Source organism: Myotis lucifugus, unplaced genomic scaffold, assembly GCF_000147115.1.
Source record: "Myotis lucifugus unplaced genomic scaffold, Myoluc2.0 scaffold_3407, whole genome shotgun sequence".
In the NCBI taxonomy this organism is placed as follows: Eukaryota; Metazoa; Chordata; class Mammalia; order Chiroptera; family Vespertilionidae; genus Myotis; species Myotis lucifugus.
This window is the reverse complement of record NW_005874455.1, coordinates 1,303-15,774: the sequence shown is the minus strand read 5'-3', so window position 1 is coordinate 15,774 and position 14,472 is coordinate 1,303. Positions and strand designations below refer to the sequence as shown.

Genomic DNA, 14,472 nt, shown 5'->3' with positions numbered 1-14,472 from the left:
TCCTTAAGTTCTAAAAAAGGGAGGCTTCAATCCCGAGTTTACGATTCCTAGTAGATGGTGTTGTATAAGACTCTGTGATTGCTTCTTCGTAAATTGATCCTTATTGCTTCCCCTTTGCGTTTTCTACCGGAAGTTTTCGATACCTTCTCTTATAAATTTTTCCTTCTTTGGAGGGATCAATTTAGAGACCCAATTTTCCACTCCTTCAAAGGTTTTGAAGTGCCGCTCAGAAAGTGCGTGTGCCATCAATCGGAACAAGTGGTCATCTGAAGGAGCAAGTTCTGGTGAATACGTGGGGTGGGTTAATACTTCCCAGGCAAGATCTTTTCATTTAACGTGTCTTTAACTGCTTTTGAAGTGTCTGATGGTGCGTCATCATGAAGCAAAATTACTTTGCCTTGTCTTCTGGCCCATTCTGGTCGTTTTACGATCAAAGCGTAGTTCAAATTGACCTGGACGTTCTTTGTCTTTCACATGGAAATCATCACTTTTAAAGCGTTTAAACCAGCGTTCACAAGGATCTTGAGATGGAGCATGTTCACCATAAGCTTCCCGAAGTATATGATCATTTTCAGCACTTTTCTGCAAAGTGAAGTAATGAATTAAAACTTTCCGCAAATGCTCTTTTTTTGGCATGAAATTCGACATTTTTAAACGTAAAAATACGATGTTAACACCTTCAGAAAATTTGACATACGAGGTTTTGAAGCTTGCTGTCAATACAACAAAATAGCGTACATATCAAATCGCATATATATCAACATATGTGTAACTCCATCTAGTGGAAAAAATCCGCATTATTAACCGGTGCCCCTGGTAACTTCCTGTGACTCTACACTTATTTCAAAGTAAAACGTTAACCCCCACTGCCCCTTCCTCACGGAAGCACTGGCGGCAGGCCCGCTGCAGACCGAGAGCAGCAGACAGGCGTGGCCGGTCAGTGACGGACAGTTACGGTCCAGGACCGTAAATCAACTCGAACACTTCACTCCAAATCTGTGTCCTCGTGCAGCTGAGATGGAGCTGGCGATTCTGCTAGGACGACAACACGGCCTGCAAGTCTGCTTTCCCCCTTTTGTAGATTTTAACGTGTTTCCCATCACAGTTCACCCCCGTCTGTTCTGTGTGAGCTTCGGGCACAGCGCACGAGGGGTAGGCCTGTGCTGACGGTGGTCCCTGGTGCTCCCAGCGCCCACGGCCGTGGCTACTGGCGTGTCCGCGCCTGCTTCCTGTGCTGGGAAGCCGAGCGCCAAGAAAGGACTTTCTTTTCTGCTTCACTTTAGAAAGAAGAAGCCAACGACTGCGGTGAGAGCGCTGACAGAAACCACTTGAAAAGGTCACCAAGCCATCTCCCCTGCTTCCCGCCGAAGCCGCCCTCCGACAGCGCCGTCATCAAAGCCGGGTATTGTGTCAAACAGGGAGCCGTGGTGAGTCGTCGGGCAAATGCGCGCACAGTGGGATGTGGGTGTGAGCGGCCTCGGCTACAAGGCTTTGTTTTGCACCAGGACCCGAAGCGAGAGCGCAGCTGAGGAGTGGGGGGGTGAGGGGGGTGTTCTAGGGCCTCTTCGCTCAGGGCTCTTACAGTCGTGCTCCGTGAGCAGCTGGGCAATGATGCTTAGTCCGTCGATTTCAGGTGACCTTTCCAGCAGTTGCATTTATTCCGGGAAGTTTCTGTTGACCCTTGGGGAGAGGGTCAGGTGGGGTGTGGGTGTGGGAGTCCCTCAGCGCCCGCTTGATGCTGGGCTGGCCTCAGCCAGACACTCTGTGCCCTTGGCTCCTTAACCTCTCAGCCTCTTGGTTTCTTGGGAAGGAAAATCGCATCCTAAACCCACCTCCGAGGTGTGGAAGGTGTGGGTCAGCCCAGCCTGGCTCTCCCAGCAGAGCCTCGTGGAGAGAGCCATGCACCCCAGTATTTCTAGCCTTCGCAGCACCTTGCTATAGGGGAGCCATTCTGTCCGTGAGAACTAAATCTTTAGAATTTCATAAGAAAAAAACGTTTTCAAATGAAAGACGAATTCTCTGAGTGAAGAAACACTGACACACCCGCAGGCTCCTCACTACAGCGCAGCTCGGCGGGGTGTCCTGTCCCCACAGCTCGGTTCAGGGAGCCGAGATGCGGGCTGGCAGGTCTCCTGCGCTGTCTGCAGTGAGGTCAGAGCCCTCAGGCTGTGCTCGCTGGTGTGGAGGGCTGTCAGCAGATGCTCCTTTTTTTGTTTTACTCTGAAGTCCAAAATGCCAACTCATAGAAATGCTGAAGTGCGTTCCCAAAAACTACGTCATTGGCAAAAACACGTACAAAGAAGGTTCCCTTTATTGGTATTGACTGTCTTGCTCGTGAGTGTAAGTGCCCGCGGACGGAGACGCTTGGTGTGGTTTCATACTGTTTCCTGTTCTTGCTCTTGACCTCCTGGAGCATTTGTTTTGTGGGGGCGGGGGGGGGGGGAGGATGGGGAAGTGCCTTTTTTTTTAAACTTTTAGAGCATTGAGATTATGAAGCTGCATTAGACAATCATGTGATAAAAGCTGAAGGCCAGCACCGGCTGGAGTTAGGAGTTCAAGGCCTGAGGGCGACAGAAAAGAAGTTGCGTCTCTCCCCAGGGGGGGCCGTGGGGTTCGCCTCAGGGCAGGTGGGGGTGATGAGCATCGCGTCCCAGAGGCAGAGTCTCATGTCTGTGCTCCTCTCCAGATGAAGAACTGGAAGAGAAGGTATTTCCAATTGGACGAGAACACGATAGGCTACTTCAAGTCCGAACTGGTATGTCGCTTTGTCCTGAACGTGCTTTTCAATGTTGGAGGGTCGTGCCCTGTGGTGGTTCCTACATGCAGTGTCTGCGCTTCCCAGTCCTGTCCCTCCTGGTGAGACACTGAGCCTCTGGTGGCCGTGCTTCTGGGTGATGGTCTGTTGGGTGGATCTCAATGAAAAGGTTGCGTCTTCAGAGACATTTCACCTCCAAGGAGTTGGAGACACCAGACCCCTCAGTCTGAGGTTTCCCGAAGGGCCGAGGCGGGAGGCGGGAGGCGGCGGAAGGGATTGCATCTCAGCATCAGCGTCAGCGTCAGCCTCTGGTCCTGCTGTCTGCCCTGCCCTCTCTCCATGTTTGCTTTTGGGAGCAGATCACTTAGTTTCTTCTTACGAGATGGTTTTGTTCTGTCTGGAGGTGGAATCAAAGATTAGAATTCCCTCTTTCCTCAGTTTGAGTGGCATCCTTATTTAAAACACTAGAGCAGTGGTTCTCAACCTTCCTAATGCCGCGACCCTTTAATACAGTTCCTCATGCTGTGGTGACCCCCAACCATAAAATTATTTTCGTTGCTACTTCATAACTGTAATGTTGCTACTGTTATGAACCGTCATGTAAATATCTGATATGCAGGATGTATTTTCATTGTTCGCGACCCACAGGTTGAGAACTGCTGCACTAGAGGCCCCATGCACAAAGTTCGTGCGAGTGGCCCGGCCCTCGCAGCCCTGGCTTCATCCAGATGGTCCTTCTGCTGTTCGGTCTAATTAGCATATGAGCTCTTTATTATGTAGGATTCTTGCCACGTGACCCACGTTCTGCAATAGCCTGAGGGGGACACTGAGTGCAGTTCTGTGCTCACGCCCCTGGCCCCCCTCTTCTGTTTGCTGGGACCTTTGAGGGGGACCACGTCTCTACAGGGTGCAGGGTATACAGAAGCGGTTATGATCTGAAGTTATTTTAAAATGAACTGTTTTGTAAAACCGTAAAGATTGGTGATTTTAAAACTGTCCGGCTGTCGTTTGCGTCTTTCCTCGGTGCTCGTAAAACAGCAGCACGTCAGGTCATGCTGTCCTGTCAGCGACCTCAGTCCTCGTCTTGATGGAGCGTAGAGTGTGGGGTGACACTGTTAGGGCCAGTGACGGCCTGTGTCTGTGGCTTCTGTCTGGTGTTGTCACCTTGGGTCGGGCACGTACATATCTAACCCTCAGGTCCCTTGGGTGAGAGTACTAGCGCCTGTGCGTAGGGTGGTGGGAAATTCCAGGGAGCTGACCTTCAACATCTAGCGCATGCCCTGGCGTTGTGCTTGTTAAAATAATGCGTTCATATGAGAGTTCGTCCTCAAACGCTCACTACCTGGTACCGAGGGGGGGGGGGATTGGGGCTCTTCTGATGCTGCGTGATCCAAGAAGCATTGTTGGACGCAGGCCTCCAGGTCGGACAGCCTGAGGAGGCTTTTAGGAGGAGACGTCATGTGTCTGTCTGTCTGCTCTTTCCCGCCAGGAGAAGGAGCCCCTGCGCGTGATCCCCCTGAAGGAGGTGCACAAAGTCCAGGAGTGCAAGCAGAGGTGAGCGCACGGTGCCGGCTGTCTCTGCGCACAGCAGGGCTGCAGGCTGAGGGCTGTGCTTGCAAGATGGCGTTTTTCTGTATTTGTGTCATTTTCAGCTTCTTATACTTGGGATATGCTAGACCTTTCAAAACCCTCGGATTAAAGTATTGAGGGTTTTTTTGTTTGAAAACTGAAAATTAGGAAACAGTCCTTAAGCTTATTAATGAAAAGGAAAAACTTTAATGTGAACAACTTCTATCATATTTGGCAAATTGGTGATTAGCATGTTAGTATTTCAAGGTTGGTGCCGAACAGCTGTGTGAGGCAATGTAATTGTGCAGTGCAAACTGATTGCTTCATGTTACAAACTTTGAATTTTAAAGTAGTGCTATGTACCTTATCGAAAATACACAGATAATTCCCTGGCTGGTTGACTTAGTGGATGGAGTGTCAGCCTGTGAACTGAAGGGTTCCGGGTTTGATTCTGATCAGGGTGTGGGCTCCATCCCCAGTGGGGGGTGTGCAGGAGGCAGCCAGTCAATGCTTCTCTCTCATCATTGATGTTTCTATTTTTCTCTCCCTTTCTCTTCCTCTCTGAAATCAATAAAAATAAATACAAAATAAAATATACATATAACTATATAAACTTTATTTTTTCAAGAAGTTGAAAAAATTGATAGCTTGGTTTTGTTAAATCAGTATTTTACCTCATACTTTTCTTATTGATACACTAGAGGCCCGGTGCATGAAATTTGGCCTGCACCTTCTCGCAATCCGGGACTCCTCGGGGGATGTCCGACTGCTCTCTGTGGGATTGGACCTAAACTGGCAGTCGGACATCCATCTTGCAATCTGGGACCGCTGGCTCCTAATAGCTCGCCTGCCTGCCTGCCATATCGCCCCTAACCGCTCATCTGCCTGCTTGATCGCCCCAAACCACTTGCCTGCCTGCCTGATCTCCCCTAGTCCTTCTGCCTGCCTGCCTGATCGCCCCTAACTGCCTCTGCCTCAGCCCCTGCCGTCACAGCTTCGTCCCGAATGATGTCCAGAAGGTCATTCAGCTGTCTGGTCTAATTAGCATATTACTCTTTTATTATTATAGATAGATATTTGGTATTGGGTAAATAAATGAAAAAAACCTATCAAACAACTGCTGTTTAAAACTTGGAAATTTTTTGTGTTAACAGTGACATAATGATGAGGGACAACCTGTTTGAAATTGTAACGTCATCTCGAACTTTCTATGTGCAGGTAAGATACTTATTTGAAGGTCATAGATCCTCTTTGTGGGAATTAATAATTTTAGAGGGACGTGAACTTGCAGGTTATGAGAATAAGCAAAACATAATGACAACTGCAGTTATTTTTTTTAATCATTGTTGAAAGTGTGACATACGTCCCCTTTTGTCCCCCATCAACCTGACAACCACAGCTCACCATGGGTTACGTGTGAAATGACTGGTATGACTGGTAGCTCATACGTTCAGCAAACGAGGGTGCTCCTTGCTGGGAGTTAGTTGAATAGAATTAAGTAGTAATTGGAGGAAGGGAAATCTACTTTACTTAGAAGCTAAGTGTGTACTTTGAACTTGGATTATTTTGCACATATTTTGGAATTCTGGTTCCATCATTTTTGGTAATTTTATAAAATTGGTACATGATAAAAGTAGGCAGTAGAGCTTAGGTTTCACTGATAGCATCTGCATTTAAGTTTAAAACATACTTTTTACTCATTGTATTAATCAGATTGGAGTTTTTTTTAAAAAATTTGTTTTGTTTTATAAAACTTACATAGGCTTATTGCAGAAAACTTAGAAATTATAGAAAAATAGGAAGAAAAGGGTGGTTTATAAAACACAGAATCCCACAATCAGGCAAGCGTTCTTTTTTTTTCACTGCCTTTCTTAAGGCACATATTTGTATAACAAGAGGAGTATTGTGCGTCCTGGCCGGATGGCTCAGTTAGAGCATCGTCCATACCCCAAAAGGGTTGTGGGTTCGATCCCTGCTCGGGGCGGGTACGGGAGGCAACCGATGGAGGCTTATCACATGGATGTTTCTCTAAAAATCAATACACATGTCCTCAGGGGAGGATTAAACAAATACATTTCTTCAGGATGAGTTTCTAGCTCTAGAGTAACTCTTCAGTGCACGAACCTCTTGAAACCTCTTTATTTTGCCAAATTGATTTCTCGACATGTCCTCCTATTTGCAGTGAATGAAGGTGTATGATTTACTTTTGCCTATTTTGAAGTTTTTCTTTTTCTTTTTTTTTTTTTTAATATATTTTATTGATTTTTTACAGAGAGGAAGGGAGAGAGATAGATAGAGAGTTAGAAACATCGATGAGAGAGAAACATCGATCAGCTGCCTCCTGCACATCTCCTACTGGGGATGTGTCCGCAACCCAGGTACATGCCCTTGACCGGAATCGAACCCGGGACCCTTCAGTCCGCAGGCCGGCACTCCATCCACTGAGCCAAACCGGTTTCGGCTGAAGTTTTTCTTTTAAAAAGTATTTAATAGCCTTGGTTCAAAAATACTATCTTGATTCTTTAAAATTGTTGACCTTGTAAATTGCAGACTCTAGAAGTGAAGGACAGTATCTCAGGCCCCTCCTGGGGCCAGTGTAGTTGGGTGAGTCACAGGAGGTCTGTCATCCACGCTGGGAGCCACGGTCCATCAAGGAAGGTGCTCTGGGCTGTGACGGCCAGCGCTTCTCTTCGGACTGCGGCACTGCTCTGAGTTATTCCAGAACAATCGCCCACCCAGCAGTACCTGGTGTCAAAGTGATTTCTAAGGTGTTTTGAAGTCATTGCCTTAGAACGATTTGTTGTTGAAGCTGTTTACTCCCGAGCGCATCGGTCGGGTCTCAGATGCAGGAGCCGGTGTGGGAAGTGGACTGAATGCGCCCTTTCTCCCGCAGGCCGACAGCCCCGAAGAGATGCACAGCTGGATCAAGGCCGTGTCCGGGGCCATCGTGGCGCAGCGCGGGCCTGGCCGGTCGGCGTCGTCTGTACGTGTCCTGTGCGCCGTGCTGCCCCCTCGTTCCCCAGCCTGTCAGGCTTCCTCTCCCCCGACCCTCTGGTTCTTTCTGTATGAGATGTACCTGCATGGTGACTTCACACCACCTGGACCTGCAGGGAAGTCGTGCATCTCTAATGTCGTGCTTCCCGTAGTGTGCGGACACGGAGCGCCCTGCGCTGTCCCGTCTCACAGGCGCGCAGGGACGAAAAGGAGCGCTCCCTGCCTGTGTGAGGTCCTCACTGGTCGGTCTGGGTTTGGTACAACCGGCCGGTTCTTAGTGCAGGTGGGGCCTGGCCATGGAAGGCCCTTCAGCCACTGCGTTCAGCTTCCTGAGAGGTCGGTTAGGGTCTGTGAGCTCACCTGTGCCGAGACCATAGTGCGGCGGGAGCCTCATGCGCTGATGGCTTGCAGGCAGGGTTTCAGCTCACGGCCTTCGTGGGTTCTGCCCGCGAATGTGAAAGGCTGCTTTTGTTTACAATCTGAATTACCTTTTGGTAGTACCACGGGAAAATGAAAGCAGCTAAACATGCTGAGAAATAGTAAGTAAAAATGTTGTTAAATTTAATTCACCACGTTCAGGTACAGCTCAGGAATAAGATTTACCTTTAGAGCACCTTGGTCGCTGGTCTCCGATGTGAAAATACAAGTTGTGCTGAGGAGTGCAGACATGGCGAGGTGTCACTCAGGTCTGCAGAACGTAGGCCGATAAGTAACATGATCGCCTGTTACCTAGACCCAGCGTGATGCTAGGTTTTTGGCACTTTCAGCATTTCCCTGGTGGTAACGTTGCCATTTTAAAATATATATATATATATTTTTATTGATTTCAGGGAGGAAGGGAGAAGGAGAGAGAAAAATATCAATGATGAGAGAGAATCATGGATCTGCTACCTCCTGCAAATCCCCCACTGGGGATCGAGCCTGCAACCTGGGCATATGCCCTGACCAGGAATCGGACCTGGTCAGTAGCTCAACCACTGAGCCACGCCAGCCAGGCAGTAACGTTGCCTTTTAATGGTTTCCTGCTTTTAGTAACCACAGACCAGTCCATACAAATCCACCTTTCTTGCTGCTGCTTTTTTTTTTTTTAAATATATTTTATTGATTTTTTTTTATAGAGAGGAAGGGAGAGGGAGAGGGATAGCGAGTTAGAAACATCGATGAGAGAGAAACATTGATTCAGCTGCCTCTTGCACTACTGGGGATGTGCCCGCAACCCAGGTACATGCCCTTGACCGGAATCGAACCTGGGACCCTTGAGTCCGCAGGCTGACGCTCTATCCACTGAGCCAAACCAGCTAGGGCCTTTCTTGCTTCTTAATCTCGCCTTCTCCCCGTCCTTTCTGGACGATCAGAGTCCCTTTCCCGATGTTGCGTGGTCACCGCCTATCCCTGTGACCTCCCAGGGTCACTGAGTTCTGCGAGCGTGCTGCCTGTGGGGAGAGGAGAGCGGGAGGGCGTGTCTGTGCTGGTGGCGGGCGCGGACTGTCCGCTGACTCGGCTCCTCCTCTCTGGGTAGGTCGACTCTAACCCCAGCTTTGCACTGTGTTCCAGATGCGGCAGGCCAGACGGCTGTCGAACCCTTGTATTCAGAGGTACACACCCAGGACGGGGGGATGCGGCACGTATGTGGGCGCGCACGCACGTGCCTTCTCACTCCCTACTCACCCGTCCGTCCTAGAAAGTCGAGCTAACAAACTGCCTCCTGCAGTTGCCGTAACCTGTCGACACTAACAGCCCTCAGGTCGGAGCAGCAGGAAAGATAACAGCGAGAAACGGCTGACTGACCGGAGGCCGTAGACGCTGTTGCCTAAAACCCACTGGCTGAAGTGCCAGTTTCAGTTTCCATGTTTTCTGTGTTTTGACATTTTTATATGACACCACTCGACACGCATCCTCGTTCTAACGTGTGCAGTCGTGCATGCCCAGGTGTCGGACGGACTCTGCTGTAGTTTGCATGGCACTGAGTCTCGGGTGACCTTCCGCCTCCCGTGGGCATCGGTCACGTGGGGAATTGGCCGCCCTGTGTTCTCGGAGCCACTGGTGTCATGGTGCGTGCAGCACTAGGAGCTGCGGGCGAGGCATGGGGAATGGCCTTCTGCGAGGCACCTGCAGGTCTGAGACCGTTAGACGCGAATTGAAATCAGCCGTCACCACTGAGCCACTTCACAGCTGTCCCAACGGCTAAGTCTGTACCCATGTTCCCTGACAATCTTAAGCCAGATGAATGCATGACATTCAAAACCAAACATGCAGTTACAGAGAAAGCAACGAGCCTGCTCGTGTGGCAGTGGCATTCAGGCGCGCTGGACACGTAGAACGTGTGGCCGACCTCCTGGTGCGGACTGACCGCAAACTTGAAACGAAGCAGCAGAGCCGGCCGCCGTGAGCGCAGCTGAGCGGGCGCCTGGACCCGTGCCCCTCCCAGGCTCGCTGCGTCTTCGGGGTCGGCTCCCAGCACCGCACGGGACAGGCTGGCTCCTTAGTGAGGGCGGCCGCCACTGCTTCACACGCGCTCCTGCACGCGCCTGGCTGTGGAGAACGTGCACACGCTTGCTGCATGGCTCACGCTTCTGCTCTGTGTGTGTGTGTGTGTGTGTGTGTGTCTCGTTTCTCAGAGGATAAAGCCTCACATGAGCTACTGACCGTGTCATGTGTGACTGACCGTGTCTGACTGACCGTGTCTGACAGGAGCAGCCCGGCGGCCCCGAGCCCCAGCCCGCGCCCCGCACCTCCGCCGCGCATCCCACCGCCGCTCGCAGCAGCTCTTTGGTCTCAAGCTTTACCCTGGAGAAGCGAGGATTTTGCGAATCTCTTGCCAAGGTCAAGCCAGGGAGCCTCAAGGTCCAGACTGTCCCTCCAAGAGCACCAGCTTCCCAAGTGAGCGGACGCGCCCTGCCCACCCCTCCCGGCAGGAACGGCCCTCCGGAGGGGCAGCGCGGCCCCGTGGACTTGGACTTGGACGACGCAAGCCTGCCCGTCAGTGACGTGTAAGCTGGATGCTCGGCGGCCGCCATGCCAGCCCCTCCCTCTCCTGAGGCTTCAGCCAAAGATGACAGGGTGACAGGTCTCCACAGCCTGTCCCACGGCCTCGGATGTGCTCCTCCTCAGCTGGTAACCAGGGGCCTGGGCGTGGCCAGCGCAGTGGCCTTTTTAAAGGAAAGACAGAGGCGGAGTCTCGTCTCAGCGCCCCCGTGTCGTGCGGTCTCACTGGGTGTTGAAAACGTGTGTGATGTTTTGTCCAATGAATTGGATCATTACATGTTTATCCATTTAAAACATTAAAAATGCTTATCAGTTATCTTGGTTGGTTAAAAAAATTGCTACTATGACTTCCTCTTAGACGATGAATATTGACACATTGTTACTGGTTAATATTATTGAATGGGAATTGCCAGACAGATACCTGAGCCCCGATGTCTGGTGCTGTGATCCGTCCCAGGACGCGGGCGGTCTGACAGGACAGGTTGGTGCCCTGGGTCTCACGGTGAGCGTGATTCGCAGAGGGTGTTCCTGGGCTGTTGGCGAGGGCTGTGGGCTGTACTGGGTGGAGAAGGGGGGAAAGTAGATTCTAAAACCTGTCTATTGGACATTTGTTAGAAAAAGGTTAACTGAGGCGGCAGTCGTCATTGCTGTATTCAGTGGAAGTTATTTGGTGTGAAGTTTCTGGAGACCTGGTTTTCCATGAAAGTTTGTACAAAGTTCTTACTTGTGTGTTGGGTCCGTGAGAGACCCCAGGTTCATATGCAAAGACACCTCCCTCGCTCTGTGGTTGCCTGACTGTCACTCAGCCTCGATTCAAGTGCCTGCGTGCCATCCCCTCACTGTGCTCATCCCGCCTCAGTGGTTTTACACGTCGTGTTGAATCAGGTGTCATTTTATGTTAGAGACACGGGATGCGGATGTGTTGCTGCCTGTGCAATATTTATGTTTCAAAACACAGATCACAGTCCACATTGTCTTGGGGAGTCATAAATATAAACGTAAATATGAGCACCTCTAGAAAGTCCTTCGTCCGAGGTGCTGAGAGCAGACAGTTGGAGCAAGTGCCGTTCTGCAGTTCAGTCTTAAACATTCGCTTTCAGAAAAGACTCTTGAGTTCACATGCTGCTATTTTGTGATGTTTCACCATTTCACAGTACTGTTTTGTTTTGAATTCATACCTGTCCCTCATTTTCTAAGATGAGTTCTTGTCTGAGAAAGAGAGGTCACTGTCCCTGACACTACTGCTCAGCGTCACCTTGGCGCCCGGCGCGTGAGGAACGCACCGCCAGCTTCTTACTCATAAGCTAATGTCTTCGATGTTCGTTTAGGGTTTTCCTTCTCCGCAGCTCCGTCTGGAAGTGATGGGAGGAGAGGTGGTGAGTCGCTCTCACTTCTTATTCATTGTGCCGGCTCCTCCGAGGTCCCAAGCGGCCCGGGGGCTGGCGTGGACGGCGGGGCTGGGAGCCTCGGACAGGTCTTGGTACCGCTTACGCATCGCATGTTTATTTCACATATTTTGGTAATTCGATGTTTTTCATAGCGACAAAATACTGTCTATTTTGGGACTTTTAATGGAACTACCCTTTGACTCAATAGCATAGGAAAACATTCTTGTGATTTTGGGGTCTTCTGATATTTATCTCAATACTTTTATAATAATATGAAAATTATTTAATTATTTTAAAACATGCTTTCTTTGTAAACATGTCACATCTGAATTGTCAGAAATTCCTTTGGACACCTTCTGTTTGCTGCATTTTTCTGTACATGTAACATGCCTTCTTTCAGAATGGGGACACGCGTGTGCCTCCCAGCATTTACCTGTACACGCGTCTTTATAATCCCGTGGTGGGACACTGTAACAGCGAGAATAAACCGCTCAGAACTAATCCCAACTCGCTTCTCACGTGGTCTGGTTGTGTCTGTCAGCAGTGAACAGAGCTGCACGGATGCGTGTGGGTAACTGACGAATGTGTGGACTTCAGGGCAAGGCTGCTTGGTGACCCTCAGAAGACATTGCACATGGAAAACACACATCTGTGTGGGGAAAAGCTCACTTACTTTGTTAAGTAAAACGTGTTCTCCTAAGAAAGTTGCACGTCGGCTTCAGAGCTGGGGTGGACAGCCGGGGCTTGCGGTGCAGGCTGGGTGGGGAGGTTGGCGTGACGGAGGGCTGATGCAGCGGGCACGGATGCCCAGGGGCTGTGGACGGCTCGTCGGGGCCCCGCCCGGCACCAGGCGGGGACGGACACCCGGTCAGTGACGGACAGGGTCTGCTGTGTGGCCGGCATCTCCCACGGGCACCTGTGGGCACCTCCATGACCTGGTGCCGCCTCCGCTCCCTGCCTAGGAAGTGTGTAGGATTTTAAAAGAATGAGAACGTTCTGGACTTTGCTGCTTTTACAAAAGAAGAGTCCCTCCCTCAGCCTCTCTCACTGCAGCTGCTGTTGGGAATTTTCCCAGGAACCTTGGTCAGAGCCCGGGCCGGCCGCCAGGCAGGAAGTGCCTGTGCAGAGGGCGGTGCTGCCGGCCGGGTCCCAGGGTGGCCGGGAGTCTTCCTGGTCTTGGGCAGGTTTGCCAGCCCACACAGGCCCTGTGAAAAGCACACCCAGAGGGTCTGTGTTCTAGTTACAGCCTGTGCTACGCAGACCCAAAAGCATTTGTGTTGTTTTCAAATGACTTTTGAAAATTGCATTTCTTCCAAGCGTCACACAGGACATGGATTGAAAATGTGGCTGAGTTGGGGTTAGCATTGAATTTTCATTGATAAAATCATAGTATTCCATTATTATGACACTAGAGGCCCAGTGTACGAATGTGCACTCGGGGGGCGGGGATGAGGGGGGGTGTCCCTCAGCCCGGCCTACGCCCTCTCGCAGTCCAGGAGCCCTCGGGGGATGTCTGACAGTGGGCTTGGGCCCATGGGGAGCGGGCCTAAGCCAGCAGTTGGACATCCTTAGTGCTGCGGAGGTGGGAGAGGCTCCCGCCACTGCTGCTGCATTCGCTAGCCTTGAGCCTGGCTTCTGGCTGAGCGGCGCTCCCACAGAGCACACTGACCACCAGGGGGCAGCTCCTGCATTGAGTGTCTGCCCCCTGGTGGTCGGTGCACGTCATAGCAACCAGTCGTTCTTGTTGATTTGCATATTAGCCTTTTATTATATAGGACTAGAGGCCCGGTGCACAAAAATTTGTGCACTCGGGTGGGTCCCTCAGCCCGGCCTGTGCCCTCTCGCAGTCGGGGGCCCCTTCCCCTGGCTGCTGGCACCAGTTTTCCTCCAGCGCCCGGAACCCAGGCCTTGGCTCCTCACCGGGAGGGGCCAGCACGGCGGGCGAGGGGCTTAGCTCCTCGCTGCTGGCCGCGCGCGGGCCCTGGGGGTGTGGCGGAGGCTGGCACGGCGGGCTTCCCTCTTGGCTCTTCTCTCGCCATGCCGGCCTTTGTTCACTGCTCCTGCCCGGGGCCAGCCGGCTTTGCTCCGTTGCTTGGCACCTACGTATGCAAATTAACTGCCATCTTTGTTGGTGATTAACCGCCGTCTTTCTTGGCAGTTAATTTGCATATCTCCCTGATTAGCCAATGGGAAGCGTAGCGAAGGTACGGTCAATTACCCTTTTGTCTTTTATTAGATAGGACTAGAAGCCCGATGCACGAAAATTTGTGCAAGAGTAGGCCTTCCTTCCCCCAGCTGCTGGCACCGGCTTCTCTTCGGCAGGCACCCAAGACCCGGGCTGGCTTCCCTCTGGCCCCGGCTTCATCAGGAAGGACGTCCGGAAGACGTCCAATCTAATTAGCATATTACCCTTCTATTATCATAGATGTTTAAAATGAATGATGCCCTTAGTCATGTGGTAATGGTGCCACCTTCTGGTTGTGTCATCGCAAAATTTAAAGCAATTGGGCCATGCATCAGCCTATGAGCCAGGAGGTCAGGGTTCGATTCCCAGCCAGGGCACATGCCCGGGTTCCGGGTCGATCCTGGCAGGGGGTGAGGGGGGGGAGTGTGTGCAGGAGGCAGCCTACCAATGATCTCATCATTGACGTTTCTATCTTTCCCTCTCCCTCTCTGAAATCAACAAAAATATTTTTAAAGCAATAAAAATTTTAAAAAAGCAATTGTGGAGTCTTTCACTTTATTTTGCTCGTAGAAGATTGGAGAAGATACGCAAATGAC

General features: G+C 51.0%; 1 protein-coding gene across 3 annotated transcripts; it reads left to right on the top strand.

Moving 5' to 3' along the window:
- The first annotated feature begins 713 nt into the window (after positions 1 to 713).
- Positions 714 to 12,198, top strand: LOC102419084 (pleckstrin homology domain-containing family A member 1-like). Of its 3 annotated transcripts, XM_023749170.1 has the most exons (8): positions 745 to 1,152; positions 1,284 to 1,427; positions 2,687 to 2,755; positions 4,245 to 4,309; positions 5,479 to 5,542; positions 7,218 to 7,307; positions 8,873 to 8,913; positions 10,010 to 12,198. In XM_023749170.1, the coding sequence occupies exons 1-8, from the start codon at positions 1,018 to 1,020 to the stop codon at positions 10,200 to 10,202; spliced, it is 801 nt and encodes a 266-aa protein (XP_023604938.1). In that variant the 5' UTR covers positions 745 to 1,017; the 3' UTR covers positions 10,203 to 12,198. The 3 variants fall into 3 exon arrangements, with proteins under 3 accessions (XP_023604939.1, XP_023604938.1, XP_023604937.1); XM_023749169.1 differs by lacking the exon at positions 8,873 to 8,913 and having other exon boundaries at positions 749 to 1,152; XM_023749171.1 differs by lacking the exons at positions 2,687 to 2,755; positions 8,873 to 8,913 and having other exon boundaries at positions 714 to 1,152.
- Positions 12,199 to 14,472: the final 2,274 nt, after the last annotated feature.